General features: G+C 53.4%; 2 protein-coding genes across 11 annotated transcripts in view; both read right to left on the bottom strand.

The window, feature by feature from the left end:
- The window catches only part of CUBN (cubilin), a 242,374-nt gene extending 232,836 nt beyond the window's left edge, over positions 1-9,538 (bottom strand). Inside the window, exons 1-6 of the mRNA XM_058297911.1 lie at positions 9,411-9,538; positions 9,106-9,235; positions 8,474-8,569; positions 7,925-7,963; positions 3,588-3,689; positions 3,070-3,173 (exon numbers count right to left, since the gene is read on the bottom strand). Of these exons, the coding sequence (XP_058153894.1) occupies positions 3,070-3,173; positions 3,588-3,689; positions 7,925-7,963; positions 8,474-8,569; positions 9,106-9,235; positions 9,411-9,514 (575 nt within the window). The 5' untranslated portion in view covers positions 9,515-9,538. The remainder of the gene's footprint in view (positions 1-3,069; positions 3,174-3,587; positions 3,690-7,924; positions 7,964-8,473; positions 8,570-9,105; positions 9,236-9,410) is intronic.
- Positions 9,539-17,281: 7,743 nt separating this feature from the next.
- TRDMT1 (tRNA aspartic acid methyltransferase 1) overlaps positions 17,282-26,016 on the bottom strand; it is a 52,112-nt gene continuing 43,377 nt past the window's right edge. For 9 of the 10 annotated variants that reach the window (XM_004483729.4, XM_058297910.1, XM_071215507.1 and 6 more), the window contains one exon: positions 17,282-21,263. In XM_004483729.4, coding sequence (XP_004483786.2) covers positions 21,163-21,263 — 101 coding nt within the window. In that variant the 3' untranslated portion in view covers positions 17,282-21,162. Of the gene's footprint in view, positions 21,264-25,041; positions 25,120-26,016 lie in introns of those variants that run through there. The other variant, XM_004483726.4, reaches the window with a different exon arrangement.

The raw sequence follows: 26,016 nt of genomic DNA, 5'->3' as shown, positions 1-26,016 counted from the left end.
TAGCCGAAAGAGGTAACAAGCTTAATAGCTCACCACCATCTGAGCTGAAACCAGGCTATCCTCGTGCTTTAAGCACTGCACATTTGAAAACCCACCAGTGATATGAATTAGAAGAAATTAAATAATCATTTTTTTGCGGGGGGTGGGGGCGGTGGGCAGGAATAAAACCACTTCTTTCCCTAAAAAGCCATCTAGGCCCGAGGCCAAGCATGTGACCCAGCTCTCCACGCAGGCATTTCTGGTTCACTGCTCCGAAGAAGAACATTACACAAAACTTTCCCAGGAAACGGCTTTCTTTTTAGTAAGGACGAGTTTGCAGAGTGTGTCACCTCCGTGAAGATAAATTTTAACCCCACTAGGAGAAGACTCTCATCCTTTGTCCCCCAGCCCTGGGGCCCTGCAGGAGCCTGGCCCCGGGCAGCCCTGCCCAGGGTCCTCAGCCAGCACCCAAGGTCCCTGCTGAGGTCTCCAGCGCCCACCGAGGTACCCACTCCCCCCGAAGTCCCCAGTCCGTCAAGGTCCCCAGTGCCCCCCGAGGTCCCCAGTGCCCGCCGAGGTCCCCAGCGCCACCCCCCGAGGTCCCCAGCGCCCCCCGAGGTCCCCAGCGCCCCCCGAGGTCCCCAGTGCCCCCCCGAGGTCTCAGTGCCCCCGACCCCAGTGCCCCCAAGGTCCCCAGCGCCCCCCCGAGGTCCCCAGTGCCCCCCCAAGGTCCCAGTGCCCCCCTGAGGTCCCAGTGCCCCCCCGAGGTCCCCAGCGCCCGCCGAGGTCCCCAGCGCCCCCCCGAGGTCCCCAGCGCCCCCTGAGGTCCCCAATGTCCCAACCGAGGTCCCCAGTGCCCCCCGAGGTCCCCAATGTCCCACCCGAGGTTCCCAGTCCCACCAAGGTCCCTACCGAGGTCCCCAGTGCCCCCCGAGCTCCCCAGCACCCGCTGAGGTCCCCAGTGCCCCCGAGGTCCCCAGTGCCCCCCGAAGTCCCCAGTGCCCCCGAGGTCCCCAGTACCCCCCCGAGGTCCCCAGTACCCCCCCGAGGTCCCCAGCACCCGCTGAGGTCCCCAGTGCCCCCGAGGTCCCCAGTGCCCCCCAAGGTCCCCAGTGCCCCCCAAGGTCCCCAGCACCCGCTGAGGTCCCCAGTGCCCCCCGAGGTCCCCAGTGCCCCCGAGGTCCCCAGTGCCCCCCGAGGTCCCCAGTACCCCCCCAGGTCCCCAGCGCCCCCTGAGGTCCCTGCCTTCCGGCCTCAGGGAAGCCGACCAGCCAGCCCTGGCCTCACACAGTTAGGACTGCTCACTCGGGCAGGCAGCCAAACCGTCGCCGTTTTGTTCAGGTCCACAGAGCAAGAATCAAATCTCATGCCTATGCACATTTCTCTATTTGCTTTCATTTCTTCAAAAAGCCTCCCTGTTTCATAAGCCTGAGTGGGGAGGGGGGCCCAATCAACTGAGACTTCTTGAACCGTTCCCATTTCAGGAGGAGAAAATGGGATCCAGCAAATGGAGGAACGGCAGAAACTAGGACAAAATCACTTCCAGACAGCAATTAGAGGCTCATGTTACGGCACGCCTGCCAAGCAAAATGCATCTCTCATACGTGTGTGCACATTGCTTCCCCAAAGTTCAACTTTGGAGACACAAAATAGCTTTAGCCCCTGAATACAAAGGGATTGAATCGGTCAGAGCTCCCACCCGGTGCCTGCCGCAGAGTCGGAGCGTTGACGGGGTTTTTTCATTTTCTAATCTGACTAGGACAAAGAAGGAAACTTCCCTTGCTTGGGTGACAGTTCTGTCCCCAGTGGAACACCCCCCCCCCCCAGCCCTTCTGTTGACCTTGACCTGGAGGGCACAGCCATCGCAAGATGGAATCCCAAGGCCGTTCCTAGAAGCCAGGGCCCAGAGGGTGAGGGCCGGGAGAGGAGGTTCCTGGTGTCTCCAGGTAGCAGTCCTTGCTGATAAGCACCCGTAAAGGAGACAAGGAGATCATGCTCTGGGGGAGTGAGGGCGGAAGTGCCCGCGCCCAAGGCCGGGTGCTCACAGCGCAGGGGTGCCGCGCGCCCACAGCCGGGAGCAGAGGCTCTCTGCCGGCAGCGCTGAGCCTGAGGCAGGGGGCTGAGGGTAGGTTCTGGACGCTGATTAAACTCGTGGGCGTCACACCCACCGGAAATTTGAGACGGAACAATGACCCGGAATGAGCAAATGTTTTCAAGATCAGATCAAGAGATGGAAAGGGTGGATAAAACAGAAAGAGAAGGACCCGCTGCCTTTTCAGATGGCAGTCCAAGCTTCTGCTCTCGTTTGTACTGCAAGGCTAGAATGGATCGGTCACAGGGGATCGAGGGGCGAGATGGGACACTAGGAACAGAGCAAAGACGAGCTCCTTTTCCAGTGGGAGTGTGCCCAGGGGGTTAAAGGATTTGTTCATGCCCCAGCAACCATTTCTTAATCTTTTAATAATCACAGAATACAAGTGACCCACCGAAATAGGGGAAAGATGATGCGCTGAGTTTTTTAAAAAGGAGCTTCAAGCTGTTGCTCTGCCCTCGGGGCTCAGACCTGGTCAAACAACCTGGGAGTCTGTTCCTGGGATGCTGGGACCCCAGAGGGCGTGGGGGGGGGACCCCAGGGACCCCCTGACTGAGGGACTGGGGATGCCGCGGTGAGCACAGCATGGGGCTCTCCTACCCCAACTCCTCAGAGGCCACAAGCCCTTCCGCTGGGCTAGGAGCCCTCCAGCCCGCCCCACCCAGCCCTTGCCCTCCCTCCCCGTCCACTCCTTCCCTCTCCCCTCTTCTCCCAGCCCCGGCCCTCCCTCCCACTCCCCCTCCAGCCTGGGCCTCAGGCCCCCCTCCCTCTCTATCCTGTCCCTGGGCCCCTCCAGCTGCTCAGGACCCTAGAGGGACCTGGAGAAAGCATCCAAGAGGGTCAAGAGGAGGCACGGGAGCTCCCTTCCTCCAAGCCAGTGGCTCGCACACGCGCAGCAGGAGCCCGGGTCTCCCCACGGAGACCCGATTTCACTGGCAATACAGGTATCAGCCATGCATGTTTCAGATATTCCCCAAACCCCCTGGTGTGGAGAGTACCTGTAGCCCCCGGCGGTATTGACACACGTGGCTCCGTTCTGGCAGCTCAGAGGTGTCCCAGAATAGACCTCACACTCGTCCACATCCACTGAGCAGAGAGGACCCTGCAGGCGGAGGAAGAGCCCGGCCAGGTGTCGGGGTGGGCGGCCCGTGCAGCTAAGTCCTCAAGCAGAAGCAGCAGGCCTGCCAGGCATCCTCACACACAAGCGCAGGGCAGGGAGCTCACAAGCACTCGCCGGCACCTGAGACTGGCTCAGTGCTTTCCGACATTGAACCAGCCAAGTGGACGCTAACAGAAGTCCCTGCAGCTGTCGAGTGAGGGCAGCCCCCGCCCCCACGAACCAGGATGGTTCTGCTCAGAACTTGGGTTTTAGAACCATCCTGCCTGTGATTTGGCCCCCGGGGCGGAAAAGATTCTGATGGGGGCGGCCACAGAACCCCAGAAACTCCGGACCAAGAAGGAAGCCAAGAGGCCCAGGCGCTGATTCGCATTGCCTTACCCGAGGGCAGGGACTCACCGTCCACTGGAAGGGGCAGATGCAGAAGAAGGCGTCCAGCAGGCTGAGGCAGGTGCCCCCATGCTGGCAGGGCTGGCTGCTGCAAGCCCTGCTGTCCACTCTCTGGAAGGACACAGGGCTGTGAGAGCCTGCACCCTGCAGCTGCAGCACGAGGGGCCGGTCAGCACAGGGGCGTGGGGTGGGCTTGAGGCCTGAGCAGTCGGGGTCTCCCACAAGACTTTAACTCAGTGACTTCGGATCTTCATCTCTTTTGGGTATAAACTAAAAGTATTGTTTGGTGAATATGGAGTGTACATAAATAAAATTAATTGAAAGAAAATATAATTGCTCAAAAAACCTAAAAGTGTTTGAGGTTAGAAAGGAAACAATAAAAATTAGAGCAGAGATAAATAGAGAATAGGAAAACAATAGAATCAACAAAACAAAAGTTGGTTTTTTGAAAAGATCAATAAAGTCAACAAAAGAAAAAGAAGACACAACTAAAATTGGGAATAAAAGTGAGGATATTGCTACCAAACTTACAGAAATAAAAAGGATTATAAGAGGGTGCTATGATCATTTATATGACAAAAAAATTAGAAAACCTAGATGAAATGGACAAATTCTTAGAAACACACAAATGACCTAATCTGATGCAAGAAGAAAAGGAAATTTCTAAAGACCTAACCAAGTAAAGAGATTGTCAGTAATAAAAATATTCCTAACAAAGAAAAGTGCAGGACCAGTTGGTTTCACTGCTGAATTTTACCAAACATTAAAAGAAGATACAACATAAATTATCTTCAAACATTCCCCCCCAAAAAAAAGTAGAAGAGGAGGGATTACTTCCTAACTCATTCTATGAGGCCAGCATTACTCTGATACCAAAGCCAGATAAAGAAAGCACAGGAAAGAAATTTTCAGTCCAATATTTCTCAGGAATATAGATACAAAAATCCTCAATAAGATACTGGGAAAATCCAACAGTATATTATAAGTATTATACACCATGACAGAGTGTGATTTATTTCAGGAATGCAAGGATAGCTCAATATAAGAAAATGAATGTAATAAACAACATTAATAGAACAAAAGGAAAAAACAAAACAAGCATGATCATCTCAATTGATGCAGAAAAGAAATTTGACAAAATCCATCATCCTATCATGATGAAAACATTCAGGCTCGGAATGGAACTTCCTCAACATGACAAAGGCATGAGTTAAAAACCCACAGCAAATCCCATGCTCAGTGGTGAAACTGAAAGCTCTCCCCGTAAGATCAGGAACAAGACAAGGATGCCCGCTATCACCGCTGTCACTCAACATTGTACTGGAAGTTCTAGCCAGAGCAGTCAGGCAAGAGAAAGAAATAAAAGGCAACCAACTTGGAAAGGAAGAAGTAAGGTATTGCTGTCCACAGATGATATGATTTTATATATAAAGACTCAACAAAAAAGCTATTAGAACTAACAAATGAATCGGCAAAGTTGCAGTGTATAAGATAAAAATGCAGAGGCAATGAACAATCTGAAAGGACATCAAGAAAACAATTACATTTACAATAGCATCTAAAAGAATAAAAACACCTAGGAATAAATTTAAACAAGTTGAGGGAAGAAATTAAAGAAGACCTAAATAAACGGGAAGACATCCTATGTTCATGGAATGGAAGACTTAATATTGTTAAGATGCCAATTCTGCCTAACAAAGCTATAAATTCAATGCAATCCCTATCAAAATTCCAGCAGCCTTTTTTGCAGAAATGGAAAGGCTGATCCTCAAATTCACATGGAACTGCAAGGGGCCCCAAGCAGCTTAAACAATCTTGAAAAAGAACAAAGTTGAAGGGCTCACACTTACTGATTTCCAAACCTACTACAAAGCTGCAGTAATTAAAACAGTGTGGCATGGGTCTAAGGATAGGTATATAGACCAATGGAAGTGAGTAGAAAGTCCAGAGTTAAATCACACATCTAGGGCCAATTGCTTTTCAACAAGGGTGCCAAGCCCATTCAATGGGGAAATAACAGAATCTTCAACAAATGGCACTGGGGACAACTGGAAATACACATAAAAAAGAATGAACGTGATGTGGACGCCTACTTATCATCGTATATAAAAATCAATTCAAAATGGGTAAAAGACCTAAATATTAGAATCAAGAACTATAAAACTCTTACAAGAAAATATAGGAAAATATTGGTAGTAACCCTTGTGGTAAGCAATGGATTTTTACATTTTACACCAAAAGCACAGAAAAGAAAAGAAAAAATAGATAAGTGGGTCTTTATCAAAATTAAAACCTTTTGTGCATCAAAGGATATTATCAAGAAAGTAAAAAGACAACCTACAGTATGGGAGAAAATATTTCGGCACCATATATCTGACACAGGTTTCATATCCAGAATATATAAAGAACTCCTACAACTCAACAAAAAAATACAGCCCAATTTTAAAAAGGGTCAGGGTTTGAATAGACATCTCTCCAAAGAGGATATTCAAAGGGCCAATAAGACGCTCAATATCATTGGCCATTAGGGAAATGCAAATTAAAACTACAATGAGATACCACTTGACACCCTCCAGGGTGGCTATTTTAAAAAACTGAAAATAACGAGTGTTGGTGAGGATGCAAAAAAATAGGAATCCTCACAGGTTGTTGGCAGGGATATAAAATGGTGCAACTGCTGTGGAAACAGCTTAGTGTTCCTCAAAAATTTAACATAGAATCACCTGGGCCTAGGCGTATACCCCTAAGAACTGAAAGCAAGAACTCGAACAGGTATCGGAACACCTGTGCTCTCAGCAGCATTATTCACAATAGCCCAGGTAGAAGCAGCCCTCGTGCCTATCGCCAGGTGAGAGGAGGAAACAAGTGGGGTGTGTGTCACGATGGAACGTCACTAAGCCATGAAAGAAGTGCCGGCACATGCTTCAGCATGGATGAAGCTTGAGGATGTCACGTTGAGTGAAATAAGCCAGACGCAAAAGGACAAATACTGTGTGAAATCCTTAGAATAAGCAAATTCAGAGGCAGAGAGCAGAAAGGGGGTGACGAGGAGTGGCAGGAGGGCGAATGGGGCTTCCCGCCGAGGGGTTTGTTTAGGCTGATGGAAATAGTCCAGAATAGGCAGTGGTGAGAGTCACAGTGTTGTCAGGGTAATTAATGTCGAAGAATTGTCTACCTAAAATGGGTAAAATGGTGTTTATGTTGTGTGTATTTTACCACAGTTAAAATAAATTAATTAAAATGAAAAAATTAAAAACTGAAAAATGCTTGAGGTTGCCCTCGCGGTCAGTCCTGGACCATTTGCACCCCCAGCCTGGACGGGGCCGGGGAAGGGCCCCGCTGTGATTTTTGGAAGGGTGCGTCCACGTGAGCGGCCACGGGTGGACAGAGCCGAGGTTTCAGGGGGGCCCGGCCGCTTCCTCGGCCCTGAGAAAGGACGTGAAGTCCAGTCCCCTTCACTGCCCGCCTGGGGGCCAGGACGGCAACCCTCGGCGCCCCCAGGGCGCTGGGACGAGGGGTGCAGACCCTCAGCCCCCCCAGGGCGCTGGGACGAGGGGGAGGCGGCCCCTCGGGCTCCAGGAGCCCCCAGACCCACTGTCTTCTACCAGGCAGGGACCGTCCCACGCCCGAGAGCACTGTCCGCAGAGCACTGCCGTCGAGGCCGCGCTTGCGGGGACAGCGGTTCTCTACTCTCGCCTGACCGTCGTCCAGTTCTCTGACTTAAAGAAAGCAAACCCGGGGCAAACCGCCCTCTCTGGTTTCCTCTCACTCAGCGACGGTCAGAGGGGGCCTGGCTGCCCCTCTCCTCGGCCGCACGGCGGGCACTGCCCCTGCCCCCAGCCCCGGGTCCCCCAGGCCCCCGCAGCCCTGGCCTGGCCCGGGTTCCAGCCCCCAGCTGCCGGCCGGGTGGGTGGGAGGTCCCTGGGCCCCTCGGGGAGGCCGGCTGCAGCCCACCCAGACGCCCGCAGTGGAGCCAACGTCACCTCGGGCCAGCGGGGGCGACGGGTGGAGCCCAGCACTGCCCCGCCCGAGGCCCAGGCTCCAGGCCCTCCCGGGCAGGCCCCGGGCCTCAGAGGGGCTGGGGGCTCCGGGCAGGCGGGGCGGGGTCCTGCCGGTGCGGGCGATGAGAAAGCTTAGCCCCAGAGGTGGTGACAGCGCAAGGGCTACAGCAGCGCCCTGCAGTGCGCACTCACGATGGCAAAACGGCAACAGTGATGTTTTGTGTATATTTGTTACCATTATAAAAACAAATACCCCCCCCAAAAAAATCCCGAGTGCCCAGAGCCCTGGAGTGGGCCCCCAGGGCCCGTTTCTGGGGACGCACAGCTCCTCAGTTACGGCCTCACCTGCTGCAAGCTCTGCAGTTTCCTCTCGAGGTCCACAAGCTGGGGGGGCGGGGGGCATCGATTAGTTGGTGGGAGGCTTCCTCAACCCTTCTCTGAGCCCCCCATCTGTCTCCCCATGTCTCCCTCCCCATCCCTCCCCCTGTCCCTCCCCCTTCCCTCCCCCTGTCCCTGCCCCCTGTCCCTCCCCCTGTCCCTGCCTCCTGTCCCTCCCCCTGTCCCTCCCCTCCCCCTCCCCCTTCCCTCCCCCTTCCCTCCCCCTCCACCCCTCCCCCCATCCCTCCGCACTCCGCCCCTGCCTGTTCCTTCTGGCATTCCGGCATTCTTCCCCCCACTGCCCTCCAGTCCCCACCCAGAGGTTTATAAAAATGAGCCACAGGGCGGAGCCACCCCTGCGCGGAGAGAGGGGCCGTGAGCGCAGCCCTGCAGCCCGGCGGCCCCCTGCTCCTCCCACACCAGCTGGCATTTGGCCAAAGGGGCATCCTTACAGGACACCCGTTCCAGAGCGCAGGCCCTGAGAGCCGTGACCACGGGGTCGGGTGCCAGGCTTACCCTGGAGCTGAGCTGCTGAATTTGTCTAGAGACGTTCTGAGGCAGCGCCAGGGCGCTCCTTTTTAAATCTGCAACATCTTCTTTGTTTTTCTGGATCTAGAGGAGGAGCGTGCGAATGAAAAGCCCGTGTACGTCTCGCATCTTGCAGGAAAGGGTTAACAGCATAATAAAAACTTGAGGGCTATTCTATTCTAAGCACAGATTCTTGCCTGTTATTAAAAACTCCAAAACGATGCCATGTAGGGCAGACCAGCTAAACTAGCCGTGGCGTGTCCCGTGCCCTTTGCAGTGGCAACGCAACGTATTTTCCATGTGGTTTCCCACGGTTGGAGACTGGGGTACCTCTGGGAGCCCGTCCCTGGGTGCCAGGCCTGGCTGCGCAGCTCTGGGTGTCCTTGGGCACGTCGCGCCCTCCCCCTGCAGGAGACTCCGTGGGGGCCAGGCGGCCTTCGGGGTGCAGAGGGGCTCCCACCGCCCGAGCACGAGGCAGCAGCACCCCTGGACGCCAGTGAGCTCAGCGCCACGCCCAGTCTTGTCTGGACGCCCCAGCCCCTCCCGCCCCAGCCCTGCCCCGAGGGTCTCGGGCCGCTGCCCAGGGGACTGCTGGCGGCAGCCAAGCGCGCCTGAATTACCTGATGTAAGCAGTCGCCGAGGTCGTCATCGTTTAATTTAATTTTTCCTAGGGATGCAGTTCTAAATTCAATGTTTTGGGCAGGTCCAGTGAGAAACACTAAATTCCCCCTCTCTGCAGCCATCCGAGGCCTGTGGGGTCAGAGCAGACAGCGTGTCCGAGACCACCGCGCCCGCCGCGGGCGGCCGAGAGCCCAGCCCCGCGCCCAGCCCCGCGCCCATCCCCGCGCCCTGCTGCCCGCTCGGCCACCCGCGGCTGCCTGGCTCCCTGAGCATCCTGTCCCCTGCTCCCCGGCCCTCCACTCACGGCTGGGGATCCGCGCTCCTCCCTGGCGGGGGTCCCCCAACCACCGCGCCCAGCCCAGCAAGCGCCAGGAAGGCTGCCAGGCCCCCGAGGACGCGCGCGGCCATTGGGCGTCCTCCTGGGGCAGCGGCGCGGGTGCCTCTCAGGCCGCTCCTGCCCGCGGAGGACAAAAGCCTCCCGGGGATGCACAGCTTAATCATTATCTGCGTGACCTTTGAGCCGCTGCCGCGGTCACCTGCGAAGGGGCCTCCTCTGAGCTTCGACCTGGAGGGGCACGGGCACAGGGAGCTGAGGCCAGGGTCGGACGCCGGGGAGGGTGGCCGCCAGGGGCGGCAGAGGGGCGCGGGGTGCCTGGCCTGCTGCCTCGGGCCTCGGGGGGACCTGTGTGGGGCCTGCGGGGCCTCTAAGGCCAGCGAGGCCTGGCCTCCCGCGCCCAGGAGCGGGGGTCGCCCAGCAGCGCCCGAGCAGTGCCCGGGCACACGCAGCCGCACAGCGGAACAGCTCCACAGTGCTCGTCGCTGTTTGCACTTGGCTCTGACAATGAGGGCAAGAGGTGGATTCTTTTCTGTTTTTGTCTGTTCTTAAGAAATGGGTCTCATGCAACAACGGCCTCGGGGCCTGTTTCTTCACGGTCACGTCAGGCCGGCCCTCCGCGCTTCTAAGCAGCTGCTGCAGCCCACCCCACTGCAGCCCGAGGCGGGCGGGTGGCCCTCTGTGGGCCTCCCAGGCCTGAGAGGGAGGGGAGGACTTGAGGGCGGGCTGGGGGGGTGCCAAGGAGCGGGGGGTGGGCAGAAGGAAGCCGCGTCTGGGGAAGAAAACGCTTACAAAGAAGGAAGGACTCTTGGCGTGGCAGGAACAAGGCAGAGCGCCACGACCCGCCTCGAGGTGGAGAACCTTTACTTATGGCCGGGCACCCTCCACCGTAAGGAGGTGAGGGGCGCGACCTCAGGGGAACTGGGGTTTTATAGGGGTCTATACAGAGGGGAGGGGTAGTTTTCACACTCTTAGAAGGAATTTTACTGGTTAATTTTTGCTTTCTAATGCTGAGCAACAAGCAAGTTACAGAAAGGGAACATTGGCAGTCAGCCGAGCTATAGGGGGTTAGGGTGTTTACCCCGGGGGGGGGGAAGAGTCCAGATGTATGCCCAGCTTCCAGATTGCAGGAATGGTCTGTTTTCTGTATACTCTTTCTGCTTCAGTGGGTCTTAGTGAGGACACAGCTCCCGGCCTCGGGCTGCTGCACAGCGCTGCGTGGTCTCTGAGGGCTTGCGCTGCCACGTGCTTCTGTCTGCCGCACTCACTCAGTGAGTTTGGATCAACCCAACAGTGGACGAGGCACGAGGCGCATCCCAGGAGCTTGCACTCTGGAGCAGGGCTGCAGGAGAAGGCAGAGCAGCCCATGGACATGGCGCTTCCCAGCCCTGGTCCCTGAGGGAGTGCAGCAGTGCTGGGGTGGAGGCAGTGGCTACTCCGCGCTGAGCCCCCACTATGGCAACCCCAGACCACCTGCTTCTCACCGTCCCTGCGGCATCCAAGGGCTGCACACTTGTGGGCTTGGCACTTGTGGGCTGTGGCCTCATGGGCTGTGGCACCCATGGGCTGTGGCTCCTGTGGGCTGTGGCTCCTGTGGGCTGTGGAGCCGTGGGCTGTGGCTCTGTGGGCTGGGGCTCCTATGGGCTGTGGCCTCGTGGGCTGTGGATCCTGTGGGCTGTGGCCTCATGGGCTGTGCCTCCGGCGAGCTGTGGCCTCCTGGGCTGTGGTGCTCGTGGGCTGTGGCCTCATGGGCTGTGGCTCCTGTGGGCCGTGGCGCCCGTGGGCTGTGGCTCCTGTGGGCTGTGGCCTCGTGGGCTGCGTACCTGTGGGCTGCCTTGTGGGCTATGGCTCCCGTGAGCTGTGGTGCCCATGGGCTGTGGCCTCGTGGGCTGTGGCTCCTGTGGGCTGTGGCCTCATAGGCTGTGGTGCCCGTGGGCTGCGGTGCCTGTGGGCTGTGGCTCCTGTGGGCTATGGCTCCCATAAGCTGTGGTGCCTGTGGGCTGTGGCTCCTGTGGGCTGTGGCCTCGTGGGCTGTGGCACCATGGGCTGTGGCTCTGTGGGCTGTGACTCCTGTGGGCTGTGGCCTCATGGGCTTTGGTGCCCGTGGGCTGTGGCCTCATGGGTTGTGGCCTCGTGGGCTGTGGCTCCTGTGGGCTGTGGCCTCATGGGCTGTGGCTCCTGTGGGCTGTGGCTCCTGTGGGCTGTGGCCTCCGTGGGCTGTGGCCTCGTGGGCTGTGGCTCCCGTGGGCTGTGGTGCCTGTGGGCTGTGGCTCCTGTGGGCTGTGGCTTCTGGGGGCTGTGGCTCCTGTGAGCTGTGGCCTTGGGGCTGCGGTGTCCATGGGCTGTGCCTCCATGGGCTGTGGCTCCTGTGGGCTGTGGCGCCGTGGGCTGTGGCTCCATGGGCTGTGGCTCCTGTGGGCTGTGGCTCCTGCAGGCTGTGGCCTTGTGGGCTGTGGCCTCATGGGCTGTAGCACCCGTGGGCTGGGTATGGAATGTGCCATTGTTCCACAGTCGAGGCCGTGCCCTCCCGGCCGGGTGGGAGGCTCGAGGATGGCATCCGGCTGTGTCTGCGCTGGGTGTACAGAAGCCCTCGGTGGACATGCTCCATGTGGCGACGTCAGCGCTGACGTAGCCTCTGAGGGCCGCCCACCCTGCAGGCTCCTGGACAGCGCGCGGCTGCGGACCAGACACGGCGCGCCCCGTCTGGGGTCCTAGGGGCCGTCCTTGCCCTCTCAGGGCGGCCTGGCCTCGCGGATGGGCTGGAGGGGGCGTCCAGCCCACTGGCCCCAGTGCAGACCAAAGTCGGGAGCCAGGCGGGACGTAGAAATCGACAGCCCTTCCCATGGCCTCCTCACGCACGCGGTTTACTTGCCTGGTGCAGAATCTTCTGGCAAAGACAAATCAGAAGAGTTTCAGAGCCCGAGACCTTCCACCCTGCTGGGCGACGCATCGAGGCCTGAAATCCTGTCAGCGACCAGCAGAACTGCACCTGCCCCGCACGGCGCTGCCCAGCCCGCACGTGCCGTCTGTACTGTCGCTCGCAGGATGGGACACGGAGCAGAGAGGAACGCGGTGCCCCGGGGTCCGGGTGGGGCTCGGGGGCTGCCACCCTGGCCGTGGCCTTGGCGCTTCGTCAGCGGCGGCCACGTGGGCCATCACCAAGCTGCGGCAGCGCTGACGGACGGCAGGGTACCCGCCAGCCTCCTCTTCCAGCCCTGGGTTTGGGGTTTTCAAACAAGGACATGATCCACCGTGGACTTCAGAATCCTGGGAGCCAGGAGGGCAGGCTCCGAGCTCCCCGGGAGAAAGAAGGTTCCGGAGCAGAGCCCGGGCACGCCAGGCCGGGGCGGGCGGAGTGTGGCGAGGGGCAGGAGGAGGTGAAGGAGGAGCCATCGCGAGTGGGCAGCACAGAGCAGCGTCTTCCTGGAGGGGGACATGGGCCGAGACGCGGCCTCTGGGGGTGCTGGGCACTGGCCGCGGGAGGGCGGGCGCAGCAGGGGCCCTGGTGACCGCGGCGCTTGCCTGAAGCCCAGCACGGCTGCTGTGCGCGGGGTCTGCTCCCAGGCTCCTGGCCGTCTTCGCCAGCGCTAGGGGGCTTCCTGCAGGCCCTCCGGGTGCAGCCCAGGCCTGGCCGGGACCAGAGCCGCCTCCCGCGGTCCGAGCCGTGGCCTTGGTGCTTGGTCAGCGGCTTAGCATTCACTTAGCATCCGCTTAGCTGGAGCGCTGGGCGACGAGGCGCCAGCTGAGGGAAGGCCCGACCTGCTCTGCTTGAGAACGGGCCCCGTGCACGTCCAGGGCCCAGGCCAGCCGGGTGGGGAAGGGGCGGCTCCTGTGCTGACCCTCCGCCAGGGGAGCTGGGGCTGCCCTCGTCTCCTGAGGGAGCAGCCCCTGCGCTGCCTCCCAGGCCTGGGCACACAGCGGGCCTCGGGCCGCTCCCTGTGCTCTGAGGGCTCCGGCCTGGCCCTGGCTCGCCCTCAGGCCCTGCCATTTCACATCCGCTCAGGACAGAGCACTGCAGACCCGTTTTAGTCCCACTCAGACAGTCTTGATGCAGTGGTCTCATTTATCTCTGTAGCACAACTCATTCTCCTCTTCAGAGACATAACATTACATAACACATGTTTTGTGATTTTCTTCATAATTTCTGGGCAGTATCCTAGTGCTCCCATTGTCTGCTCATTTCTCATGAAGGGTTACACAAAACAACTATGGAAATTGATGTAAGTTAAAATAGCCATCTGCTCATCCCACGGAAACGTGCCCCAGCCAGGATGCGGCCGTGCCCGCTGCTGTCGTAGCGGACCTGGACCAGGGCTCCCCCGGGGGCAGGCGCAGGGGCCCGTCCTCCACCCGCCACCCTGACGGCCACTACCCTCGGGCAGGAGAGGAATTACAGGGTCGCCGTCACCATGCGAACACTTCAGGTTCCAGGGCCTTTCCTGACAGGGCACTGGCACACATTGAGGGCACGGAGGACTTTCCCACATTTTGCAGGCCCCTGAAAAGGAGTGCGATAATCCCTGCACAAACAGAACAGAACGAGAAAGCTCCCATCCAGAGGGAGGAATGCAGTGGGAAGCACGGCTTCAGACAGAGGCAGGGATGTAGTGGGACACGCACACCCTCACACAGCCATGTGCACACACCCACGTGTGCACACATCTATGTACACGTGCACATCAGTGTGCAAGCACTCATGCAAACACCCATGCCCATGTGTGCACACCCATGTGCACATGCACACGTGTACACCATATGAAAGCACTCGTGCACACACCCATGCGCACACACATGCCCTGCATGCACACCCCTGTGCACATACACACATGTGCGCCCATGTGACAGCACTAGTGCACACACCCATGTACACACGTGCATTCATGTGCACACCCATGTGCGCGCGCACACGTGCACATGCTCACCCGCACACCTGTGCGCGCATGCACACAATATTAACTCAGGCTACGTCATATGATTCAGAAAACAAAAGGCGCACGGGGTCCCGTGTCCTGAGATGAGGGCAGGTGTGGCCAAGAGGAAGGCGCGGAGCCAGCGGAGGGGGTTTGCCAGCTCATCCTGTACTAGCGTGGAAAACTGAATGGAGAGGCACGTCATTACCTGAATAACAGAACAGATTAGGGGAAGGTTTTGGAGAAAAGAGAGTTCAATTTCTGAGGGCATTTTCCCCTGGGGAGCACTCACTTTCTCCAGCATTCTGCCTGGACGAGGAAAGGCCGCGGACTTTACCACTAAGTGTGCAGCACTCATTCAGACACTTGACCCATCTCCTTCTCCTTGCTGGGCTCCAAAACCAACAAGGAGACGAGAAACAACGCTGGCTTCCCCAGCGCAGCAGCTCCTGGGACAGGGACGTGGCCCTGGACGAGCAGGTGTGACGGGTGTGGAGACAGGCCGGGAGGCTGAGGGCAGCACAGCACTGCTCTCTGGCTGCTCTCGGTACCTTCGCCTGGTTTTCAGAAACTTAATTATGACGTATCTTGGAATGGATTTGGGTTTATCCACTTTGGAGTTCACTCAGCTTCTTGAACTGCACATTTACATCTTGGAAGTTTTCAGTCATTACTTCTTTAAATACTCTTCTACCACTGTTCTTCATTCTCGTCTACTTCTAGGAGTGAGGATATGAATGTCTTATCTTCTATTATTGTCTCAAAGGTCCCTGAGGCACTGTTCCACCTTTTTCAGTCTACTTTCTCCCTTGTTGAGATTGGATGACTTCTGTTGATCTGTCCTCAATTCGCTGATTTTATCCCATCAGTTCCACTCTACTACTGAGCCTGTCCAATGACTTTCAAATTTCAGTTATTGTATTTTTCAGTTATATAAAGGCCATTTGTTTTTGAGAAATAATTCATATATCTTAATGATTCTTTTTAAACAACTATTTGCTGGGCTTGTTTTTGGTTTCAAGAGAATTTGCAATTACCTTTTAAAGAGTTTTTATTCTGGCTGTTTTAATATCCTTGTCAGATAATTCCCACATCTGCCTCATCTGTAGCATCCATTGTCTTTTCTCAATCCAGTTGTGATTTTCTGGGTTCTCGGTATGACAGGGATTTTCCAATGTCCTGGACATCTTGTCTATTGTGCTAGGGGCCCTACTTTAATCTTTCACTTACCAGGCAGCCACTCTATGTTTAGCATGCAGGTCCTGGCCCACTCTTATGGGCTGTGGCCCCAAGGACAGGTTAATTTCAGCTGTTCCATTACTACTTGGATCTGCTTGTTTGTCAGGCACCGCGGGGCACACCTCAGGGCTTCCGGTGCTCCTGGCTGGTGCTCCCTGGGCAAGAGGCAGCTTCTCCAGGCCGGGCCGTCTGGTGGGAAAGGGAGTCCCTGCCCATGGGGTGGAAAGGCTTCCTGGCCCTTCCGTGGTGGAACCCGCTTGCCGCTGCACCCAGCTGCCCGGTGTCGCTGGGTGGGGGGAAGCCGGACCTCGGGAGGCAGCAGCAGCCCCCAGGACGGGTGCCTGTGCCCCCCAGGGTGCCCCGGCCGCCCAGTGTCTCAGTGTAAGAAGAGCTCAGGCCCGCGGGGACGCGCAGGTCCTCGCGGTGCTCTCAGCGAGGCTCCGACTCGCCCCTCCCCAGAGGGGCCCACGCACCTGTGGCAATGGCAGGACTGTCCCTCTGGGAGAGGAAAGTGCCCACTGGGCCGCCTCCTGCTCCAGGCTGGGGGTTGGGACGCAGCAGCCGCCACGCACCTGCGCTGCTCCCCCGGGCGGGAGAGGGGGTACCCAGTCTGCTTCCTCCCACCTTTCCAAGTCTTCTTGGTCCTGCCCACCTAGGTCCAGTTACTTGCCAGAGTGGAGCAGGGAGAAACGAGCGTACACCTCTTGCTCAGACCAGAAGTCAGAATAACTTTTTATTTCTATCCACACAATTTTCCCAAAAAGCTTTAGCCCTTTCTTAGAATTATTGTTTAAATTGCTTGTGCCGGTCAAGCACATTTGGCTATTCCCGAGTGTGGAAAAACTGGCAGCAACAAACAAATGACAGTTTGAACTCCATGGCGGGACGGCCTCTATGCCACTTCTGTTTTGCTTACTGTCATCGTTCATTCAACAAGTGCTTACTGAGAGCTTACACTGCGCCAGGTTCTGTTTCAGGCACTGGAATGTAGCAGTTAAAAAAGGAAGGAAAAAAAACAAAAACACTGCCCCAGTGGAACTTTGCATTTCCTAAAACATGGACTAATTTTCATTTAAAATTCCAGTTCTAATTATACCAATCATCAAGCTTTCTGTACATTCATTCATAGGATCAGCTCTCAAACAGTGAAATCAGCTCCTATCTACTACAGAAGGAGAGTGTGGGGAAAATATTCAGACCTGGAGTCATCTGCAAAAAGCCGGACAACGCAGGAAAGGGTGAGCTCTCCGAGAAAAAGGGGCTTTGATGGTGAGGGGGGAGAGCTGAGGACTGAGCCTTCAGCAGAGTTCAGCTCCCACCTCCCACCCCCACCCCTGCCCCCTCGCTGATCTCATGATTAGAGTGACCGGGCTACACAAGCCTGTTCCCCTCTGATGCACAATGACGTCACCCTGCCCTGATGTGAACAGCCATAAAGATGCCAGCAAAATAAAATGCAGGGCGAACACCTGACAGAAATTAACAAAACCATAGTACATACAGCAGAGAAGTAAGTACCTCCTGGGGCTATGAAGAGTTTTTCAGGAAAACTAACCTCCAATCTTCTAGTTGTCATGAGAATTTCTAGTCTAGGGTTTGTAGAAAAGACAGATTTTAGGAATCAAGTATGAGGTACTTGTGGGAGAGTTTTAAATGTTGGATGTGGTTCAGATTATGACTCAGAGTCTGTGGTAAATATAAGACAAATTTATCTCAGAACTCAGGCAGTAGGAAACCAACAAAAGTTCTCCACACATGCTTAAACTTCTTGAACAAATAAATTTAAAAAGCAATAAACCCATAAATTGAAACAAAAATGGTGATGTATTTTGGGTTATGGTTGTGGAAAATTCTGAAGAGCAAAACAGTCATTTAAATCTAAAAGAGAAAAGCAGAGAGTTGTTTAAAAAACAAACAACTGAAGCTATACTCTTTCATTAGCAAAGAGAAAAGTAACAGGGAAGGTAAAATGCTGCAGACTCACTGACGTAAACTGAAGTTGAGGCGCATGTGCGGAGTTCTCACTGCCTTTAAAAATACACAAAGGGGGAAGCGGACTTGGCCCAGTGGTTAGGGCGTCCGTCTACCACATGGGAGGTCCACGGTTCAAACCCTGGGCCTCCTTGACCATGTGGAGCTGGCCTATGCGCTGTGCTGTTGTGCGCAAGGAGTGCCGCGCCACGCAGGGGTGTCCCCCGCACAGGGGAGCCCCACGGGCAAGGAGTGCACCCATAAGGAGAGCCGCCCAGCGAGAAAGAAAGTGCAGCCTGCCCAGGAATGGCGCCGCCCACAAGTAGAGCTGACACAACAAGATGACACAACAAAAAGAGACACAGATTCCTGTGCTGCTGACAACAGACGTGGACAAAGAACATACAGCAAATGGACACAGAGAACAGACAACCCTGGGGGGGAGGGGGAGGAGGGGAGAAAAATAAACAAAAATAAAAATCTTAAAAAAAAAAACACACACACACAAAGGGACGCTCCCAAAGGCAACACCACGAGCACAGCTAGACCTCTGGTGAGGGAAGAAGGAAGAGGCTGGCTGGAGGGCCGGAAAGGAGGCGTGCTGGCAGGCTGACACAACTGAGGAGCAGCACACTTGGACATTTACAAGGTGCAAAGAGACTAGCCAGTAACGGAGAGGTCCAGAGGCTCTACCTCAAAAACGGGCATAACCCAAGTCCAAGAGCTGGAGAGCACTGCTGGGGCCAGCTTCAAAGTCCAAAGCTCCAGTCCACGCGGCAGCCGACAGCAGCATGAGCAGAGCAGGGAAACGCGCCCCACCGCCGTGCCAACAGGGGCTTCAGCCCAGACCCCACCTACGGGTGCCAAGGCAGGGGGCACCGCCACACAGCCTGGGTGCAGACACAGGCACAGGCCCGCAGGATGCGCCCTCCACGGGGCCTGACAGCAATGAGCTGCCACTCCAGCTGGAGTTAAATCAGCCTCCCTTCTCCATCCTGAGTCGCCACCTTGACTTCTGCCAAGGAATCCCGGCCCCACGGGTTCCGGTACCGTCATTCCCTACAGCCCACATGCTGGCGAAATGCTCTGTAGGGGCAACTCAGAAGCCCCCCTACCCAATAAGCTTAGCTTTCCTGAAAGCTCATCCCTTCAGGCAACAGGAGAGCACCGGAGACCCTCATCTTTCACAATTTCAACTGCTGGCTTTGCTTGTTGAGAAGGATCTGTCTTGTCAGCAGGAGCAAGCTGGCGAGGGTCAGGGCGCTCTCTTCCCGGGGCGCAGGGCAGAGGGAGCCCGCCACGCCGAGGGGCAGGGCCAGCGCCCTCCTCACCAACGCTGGGCCTGCCAGCAACGGAGGACCGCGGCTAACGGCTCCGGCCCTTTCTCCTATGGTGACTGCCCATTTCCTCTTCAAAACGTTTTTTTTCCCAATCTAACTCTTTTTGCTTGTATTAAATAGTGTAATCATTTCTTTACTCATTAGGTCCTGAAAATATACTAAAAATATGAGGCAGGATAATAAATATCTTAAAATTATCTGGCAAGCTATTTAAAAGAGCAGAAATGGTGCAGATAAGGAGAACAGAAAACCAGGTTGTTAGATACTACACAGATTTAATTACATGTAGTTCTCTTTAAAAGGAGAGGTTGCATATTCCAAAACACTGAATAAATTGATAGGTCCAAATGTCAGAAAAAAAAATTGGCCAGACATATTTTATGCACATTCATTATGAATAATACACAGTGGACATGAAAATAAAATAGCATTTCCCAAATTAATAATGCATGCATGTATGCTAATGAGATGGTGTTTTGATCAATATTTCTTCATGAAGATGTGAGTTTTATGCTTGCCACCACATATTTTCAACCATGAATTAAGGGCAAGAATTGCCATCTGCTCTTGAATAAACTTTGACACTTAACCAATTTCCTGAAGCGCTATTCTGCCTTCCAGGCTGTAAGAAACACCTCCATCGACCTTCGTCTGCACTTGTGTGTAACAGGCCGCTATAATTAGGGCATAATTACACTCACGGTCTAATCACAGCAAACCCTGGACCTTTTTATTGATCTAGGATCTTTCAGCATGAAAGACGCCAGGGCTTAGCCTGCCGCACCCCTGTGCCATGCGCTGTGTGCCGTGCACCGCGTGCCGTGCGCTGTGGCGCTGACAGTTCCCTGTGCCCACATCTACCTAGGAGTTCTTCTGTAGCCTCAGTGCAGGAACTGATTGTTTTCCAAGAATAAAAATATGAGTTAAAATTTTGTTATACAGGGAAATGGACTTTGGCCCAGTGGTTAGGGCGTCCGTCTACCACATGGGAGGCCCGCGGTTCAAGCCCCAGGCCTCCTTGACCCGTGTGGAGCTGGCCCATGCGCAGTGCTGATGCGCGCGAGGAGTGCCGTGCCACACAGGGGTGTCCCCTGCGTAGGGGAGCCCCACGCGCAAGGAGTGCCCCCCGTAAGGAGAGCCGCCCAGGGCAAAAGAAAGTGCAGTCTGCCCAGGAATGGCGCCGCCCACACTTCCCGTGCCGCTGACGACAACAGAAGCGGACAAAGAAACAAGACGCAGCAAAAAGACACAGAAAACAGACAACCAGGGGAGGGGAGGGGAATTAAATAAATAAAAATAAATCTTTTAAAAAAAAAAAATTTTTTGTTATACAATTTTTCTTGTCATTTCTTCTCACTTGCTTTGATGACTGGAGTCAAAACCGCAGGCTACATGACGTAAGGCTTAGTTTGATTAGAAGATGGGCGAGACCAAGTTAAAGGGATCAAGTTAGTTCTCAGGCGCAAGCCGCAGGGTAGAGGGCAGAGGCCGGGGTCTGCTCCCTGGACGCTCCGAGCCCTGCAAGGCTCTGCCGAGCGTGGTGGCAACGCCATGGGCAGCGCGAGGCCGAGGAAGAAGCAAGAGCAAGTTCTGGAAGCCGCAAAGCCAAGGCGGGGATGCGCCAGCGCGCTGCCCGAGAGCGCAGGTAAAAGGACGGCCCCGTAACGGGACGGCGCTCTGGCCTCTGAGAGGCACTCAGCGGCTCAGGACTGTTTTTTCTGGCATAGTCTTCAGGCTGTTGTGTAACTTGAGTAATGATAACATGATCAGACAAAATAAATGAAAGTTAAGAGGATGGAATTAAGCAAAACAAATATTTGAAATAGGCTAGAATTAGAGTCATCATCTTAGAATTAGGAATAATCATCTAAGATGCCACAATTAATAAAACAATCTCTTTCATTGACATATAAAAATATACAACTTCTCAGGTTCATTATAGCATGCCTCTTATGACATTTTAGAAAATACTGACATCAAAAAGCCAAAGTTCCTAAATTTGTCTATACCATATTATAAAGAGAATATTTACATATATATAATAATGAAAGTGTGTTATCCATAAAACATTAACAATAATTTTCATTCTACAAAATACAGTAAATGTAAGCTAACAAATTGATAACATTTTTGTGATAAATTCAAAATCCCATATTAAAAAAAGAATAAAATAACTCTGTTCAATTTAGTCTAAATGCAAAACGGAATTTCAGAATCACTCTCTGGGCCTGTGGGAACCGTGTGGACACATCCACGTCAAGCTCACGCACACAGGATGGCGAGGAGCTTAGCCACCACACGCACATTGAGACTATTTCCAAGGAGGCGATAACGCTGCTTCACAGTGATCTTCTCAGGAAATCCTAGAAAAGAGATAACAACTCACAGCACGATCATTGTAACTTTAATTTCCAGAGATAAAAGGAGGTGTTCTGCAGTTAAAACATGGGTCAGCATGTACACAAGGAAGTCCACGGCCTCTATGAGCGTCAACTGGAAACTGAGGGCGTGGGGCCAACACGGTCACGGAACACTACACTGTCTGCACACGACACTACGTCCAGCACACGTGTAGCCCAGCACACACCGTGCACACGTGTCACCCATGAGGCTCATAGCCTCTGTCAGTTAGCACGCGGCAGGAAAAGCAGGAAAGCAGGGACCACCATTATTTCTGTTTCTTTTCTTTCTGTAACAGCCTCATATGCATAAAATCCCCCATTTAAAGAGCACAATTCAGAGGTTTAAGTACAGTCACAGACTTGTGCAGCCATCACCACCACCTAATGGCAGCACAGTTTCATCACCCCAAAAAGAAATCCTGTAGCAATCAGCAGCCACTCCCCACTCGCCCTCCCACACCCTAAGAAACTTCTACTCTCTGTCTCGATGATTTGCCTGTTCTGGACGGTTCACACAAATGGAATCATACAGTATGTGGCCTTTTGCGCCTGGCTTCCTTCTCCCTAGCGTAAGTTTTCAAGGTTCGTCCAGGTTGTAGCAGGAATCAATACTTCACCTTTTGTTATGGCCAAACAATATTCTATTGCCTGGATATACCACATTTTGTTCATTCATTCATCCACTGATGAACATTTGAGTTGTTTCCACTTTGGGGCTATTCTGAATAATGCTGTTATGAACATTTATGTACAAGTTTTTGTGTGGACACACGTTATCAAATCTCCTGGGTACATACCCAGGAGCGGAAATGCTGGGTCATAGAGTGTAGCAGTTTGATAAGGTTATGAATTCCAAAAACAGATATTGGACTATGTTTGTAATCTGGTCTGTCCCTGGGCATTATTAAGTTATGGTAGGGCTTTAATTGGGCCACATTATTAGGGCATTGAGTCCCCATCCACCAAGGGGTGAGGACTCACAGATAAAGGGCATGGCAAAGGACAGAGCTGAGGTTTTTTGATGTTGGAATTTTGATGCTGGAGTTTGATGCTGAAGCATCAAGCTGTAGCCCTGGGAAGTAAGCTCACAGAGGAAAGAGAAGTAAGCCCCAGGAAGAGAGGAACCCTGAGCCCAGGAAGAGGCAAGCCCTGGGAAGAGAGGAGCCCTGAACCCAGAGAGAAGCAAGACCCAGGAAGAGAGGAACCCAGGAAGCCTGAACCCTCACAGATGTCAGCAGCCATCTTGCTCCAAATAGACTTTGGTGAGGAAAGTAACTTACGCTTTATGGCCTGGTATCTGTAAGCCCCTACCCCAAATAAATACCTTTTATAAAACCAACCCATTTCTGGTATTTTGCATCAGCACCCCTTTGGCTGACTATTACATATAGTAACTTTATGTTTAACCTTTTAAAGAATTGTCAGACTATTTTCCAAAGTGGCTGCACCACTCTAAATTCCCACCAGCAGTGTACGAGGTTCCAGTTTGTCTACATCTTTGCCAACACTTGTTACTATCTTTATTATTTTAGTCCTTGTGGGTATGGTGTGGCCTCTCATTGCGGTTCTGATTTGCATTTCCCTATTGAACATCTTTCCATGTGCTTATTGGTCATCTGTCTGTCTTCTTTGGAGAAGTGTCTATTCAAATCCTTTGCCAATTATTTAGTTGGAATATTTGCCTTTTAGTGTTGAGTTGTAAGGGTTCTTTAAGTATTCTGAATACAAGTCCCTCACAGCTGTTTTTTTTAATGCTCTGCTTCTATAAGTTGACTTTCTCATGTTGGACTTTAAAGAGCCATATTCTTTTTCAAAACAAAATGGCCCACAAATGCTATTACATTTACTAGAACAGAGCCTTGCAAAAAGAAGCATCAAAAATGGCCCATGCATACCATACTATACTATACCATACCTGCACACTATAATGCTAGTTACGAAGTAAGGATTTCACACTCAGAAACTTCTGAGATTAATTAAAATGAAGGAAATAATGAAGTAGCATTTAGAAGGGCAAGATTTCATGCACTTATAAAGATCAGAATGTAGAGCTGGTAAAGCTGCTTCATCAACACTTGACAGTACAGTCACTGTAATAAAGAACACTGATTACCATAATAAAGCTATATTTGCAATTGTACATGGTCATAAAAGTGCTATTCTAAAGAGAATATACCTTAGACAAGCACATTCCTTATCTCAGACATTATCTCAAAAATTCTTTAGTTCAAAGTAGTCACAAGTTCAAATGTAAGTGCAAACAGGCTTTTAGACTATCCCAGGAATGAGCTTTTACAATATTAAGGTAATATGTAATATTATACTATCTTAAACATCTGGTTTATTGGACTTACCCCGGCCAGCTATCAGGGAGGTGAGGAAGGTCAGCCACCACACCAGGGAACCAAGAGTGCCTACAGCTGCAAGCAGGAGAATTGCATCCACCATCCATGTGGAATCTAAGCCCCCTCTCGATATAGAGGTGGAGTGGACATCACCATCCCAGGGTCCACAGGATGGAGGAATAGAGTATGGATTAGAGTGGACTTACTGATATTCTACTATGGAACTACTGTGATTAGTCATGGAAGAAACTGTAACATTGATGTGGAGAAAGTGGCCACGGCAGTTGCTGAGGGTGGGGAGAGGGAAGAAGAGATATGATGTGGGGGCATTTTCAGGACTTGGAGTTGTCCTGGGTGGTGCTGCAGGGACAGATGCTGGACGTTTTATGTCCTGTCATGGCCCACTGGGTGGACTGGGGGAGAGTGTGCACTACAGTGTAAACCACTATCCATGTGGTGCAACAGTGCTCCAAAATGTATTCACCAGTTGCAATGAATGTCCCACAATGATGAAAGATGTTGTTGATGTGGGAGGAGTGGGGTGAGGGGTGTGGGGAGTATATGGGGACATCTTATATTTTTTTAATGTAACACTTTAAAAAAATAGAAAGAAAACAAATGTAAAAAAATACACTAGTTTAAGGGGAAAATTGTATCATTTTTTTAAGTGAAAAGGTGATTTTAAAAATTTGGATGCATTAGAAATAACAATAATAAAATCCTCAAAAACAAACACAGAATCTGCAAGGTCAGGACAGTGAAGTGAAGGCCAGTGTCCTCTACTCCAAAGCCTGCTCCTTCTCATATGGGAGACAGGACAAAACGAGGGAGGGTCAGTGCAAAGCCACGAGGGCCGGGGGCAACAGCTCCAAGGAAGGCCGCTTTGGATCCTGGAGCTGCTGGTAACCAGGGAGACACAGAGAGGAAGCCGTCGAGGGCGTGGAGCCCCCGGGGGCATCTACACCATGCGAGTGAATCACACATTTTCAAAGAAAGTGAAGCAATTTGAAAGGCTTATTTCTATATACTATATACATATAGTTTCAGAGAGCAAAGAGAACTTCTATTTACCCATCTTAAATTTAAAAATGAGAAAAAATGTTGAAGTAAAGGTCATAAAAGCAAAACACATGTCTAATATTTTTAAAAGTAAACATCTTTTTACTATATAGCAGGCATATTCTAAGCATTTTACCATAGCAACTCACTTAATTGTCACCATCGCCCTATGAAGCAGGTGCTGTCATCATCCCCATGTTACAGATGAGTCAGCTGAGGCAGAGCGCCTTTCAGGGGGGCTGGGATTCAAGCTCAGTCTGGTTCTGGGGCCCATGTCCTGACCAAGCTTCGGTACTGCCAGAGGGGCTACTACTCTGATAAAACCACCACTGCGATAAGACTTAAGAGTTAGTTTTTATTACGCAGACAACCTCGTCTCTTTAGTACTGTGTGAAGTGCCTCTCACCACTCATCTGAAAAAAGAAACACGAATAGTAACTAGGAAAGCAGCCTGGGAATTACAGTTCCTGTGTTCAGTTCTCAGCACTTGGTTTTGTATAGTTCTCACTCGCTTCATGACATAAACTAAGGCAGGAAAGCCTGTGTTTTTCTTAATAACACTCCCGAAGATATTTGGGACTGAATGAGATCACCAGGAAAGAGGCAGGAGCATAAAATAAACAGGGTTGCTCTGGCAACGTAGCATGACCCCCACCCGAGGGCAGTCAGATCACACTGGCCTGTGTTCTCGATGTACAACGGGGCTCGAGGCCTCATCTGTCATTTAAAATGTGCACCCGTTACCTACTCCAAGGTCAGCACTGGGCCAGCAGCATAGCTGCCGGGAGCTTGGTGCAGTTTGGCCAGCTGGTCGCCAAAGCGACCCCTCCTGCTATGGGGGGCCCGGGTACAGGCTGGGCTGGCCAAGCAGGCTCTGGAGGCCACAGTCCTGGGATTTCTCCATCCACACCTCTGCCGTGGGCTTTGCTCTCCAGCCCCCACCTGTTTTCAACCCCAAGCCCCCTCCTTCACTAGCACAGGTCCTGGGCAGCCCCGCTCCCCACCTGCTCCCCCCTCACTCACGCCGGGTACATGACGGACAAGGCCAACCCTTGGAGGAGAGCAAGTGCACATACCCCCAGGCAGGCCCTCGGCCTTTCATTTCTTCTTTGCATCAGACCCAGCGAGGGTTACCAGCAAGGACCCTGGTGGCGGGAAAGCAGTGGGAAGGGCCTGTGCCCTCCGCCTGCGCCCCCGGCCCCATGGAGACACGAGCGCACCAGCGGGAGCTGGAGGGAGGGACGTGCCTGGCACAGCCAGGAGGAAGCCCTCGTGCCCACCTGGCTGGCCCGGCTCCCTGACGGGGCCTG

Source organism: Dasypus novemcinctus, chromosome 5, assembly GCF_030445035.2.
Source record: "Dasypus novemcinctus isolate mDasNov1 chromosome 5, mDasNov1.1.hap2, whole genome shotgun sequence".
Classification (NCBI taxonomy): Eukaryota; Metazoa; Chordata; class Mammalia; order Cingulata; family Dasypodidae; genus Dasypus; species Dasypus novemcinctus.
Note: the sequence above shows the minus strand (reverse complement) of the source record. Positions and strands in the feature narration are given on the sequence as shown.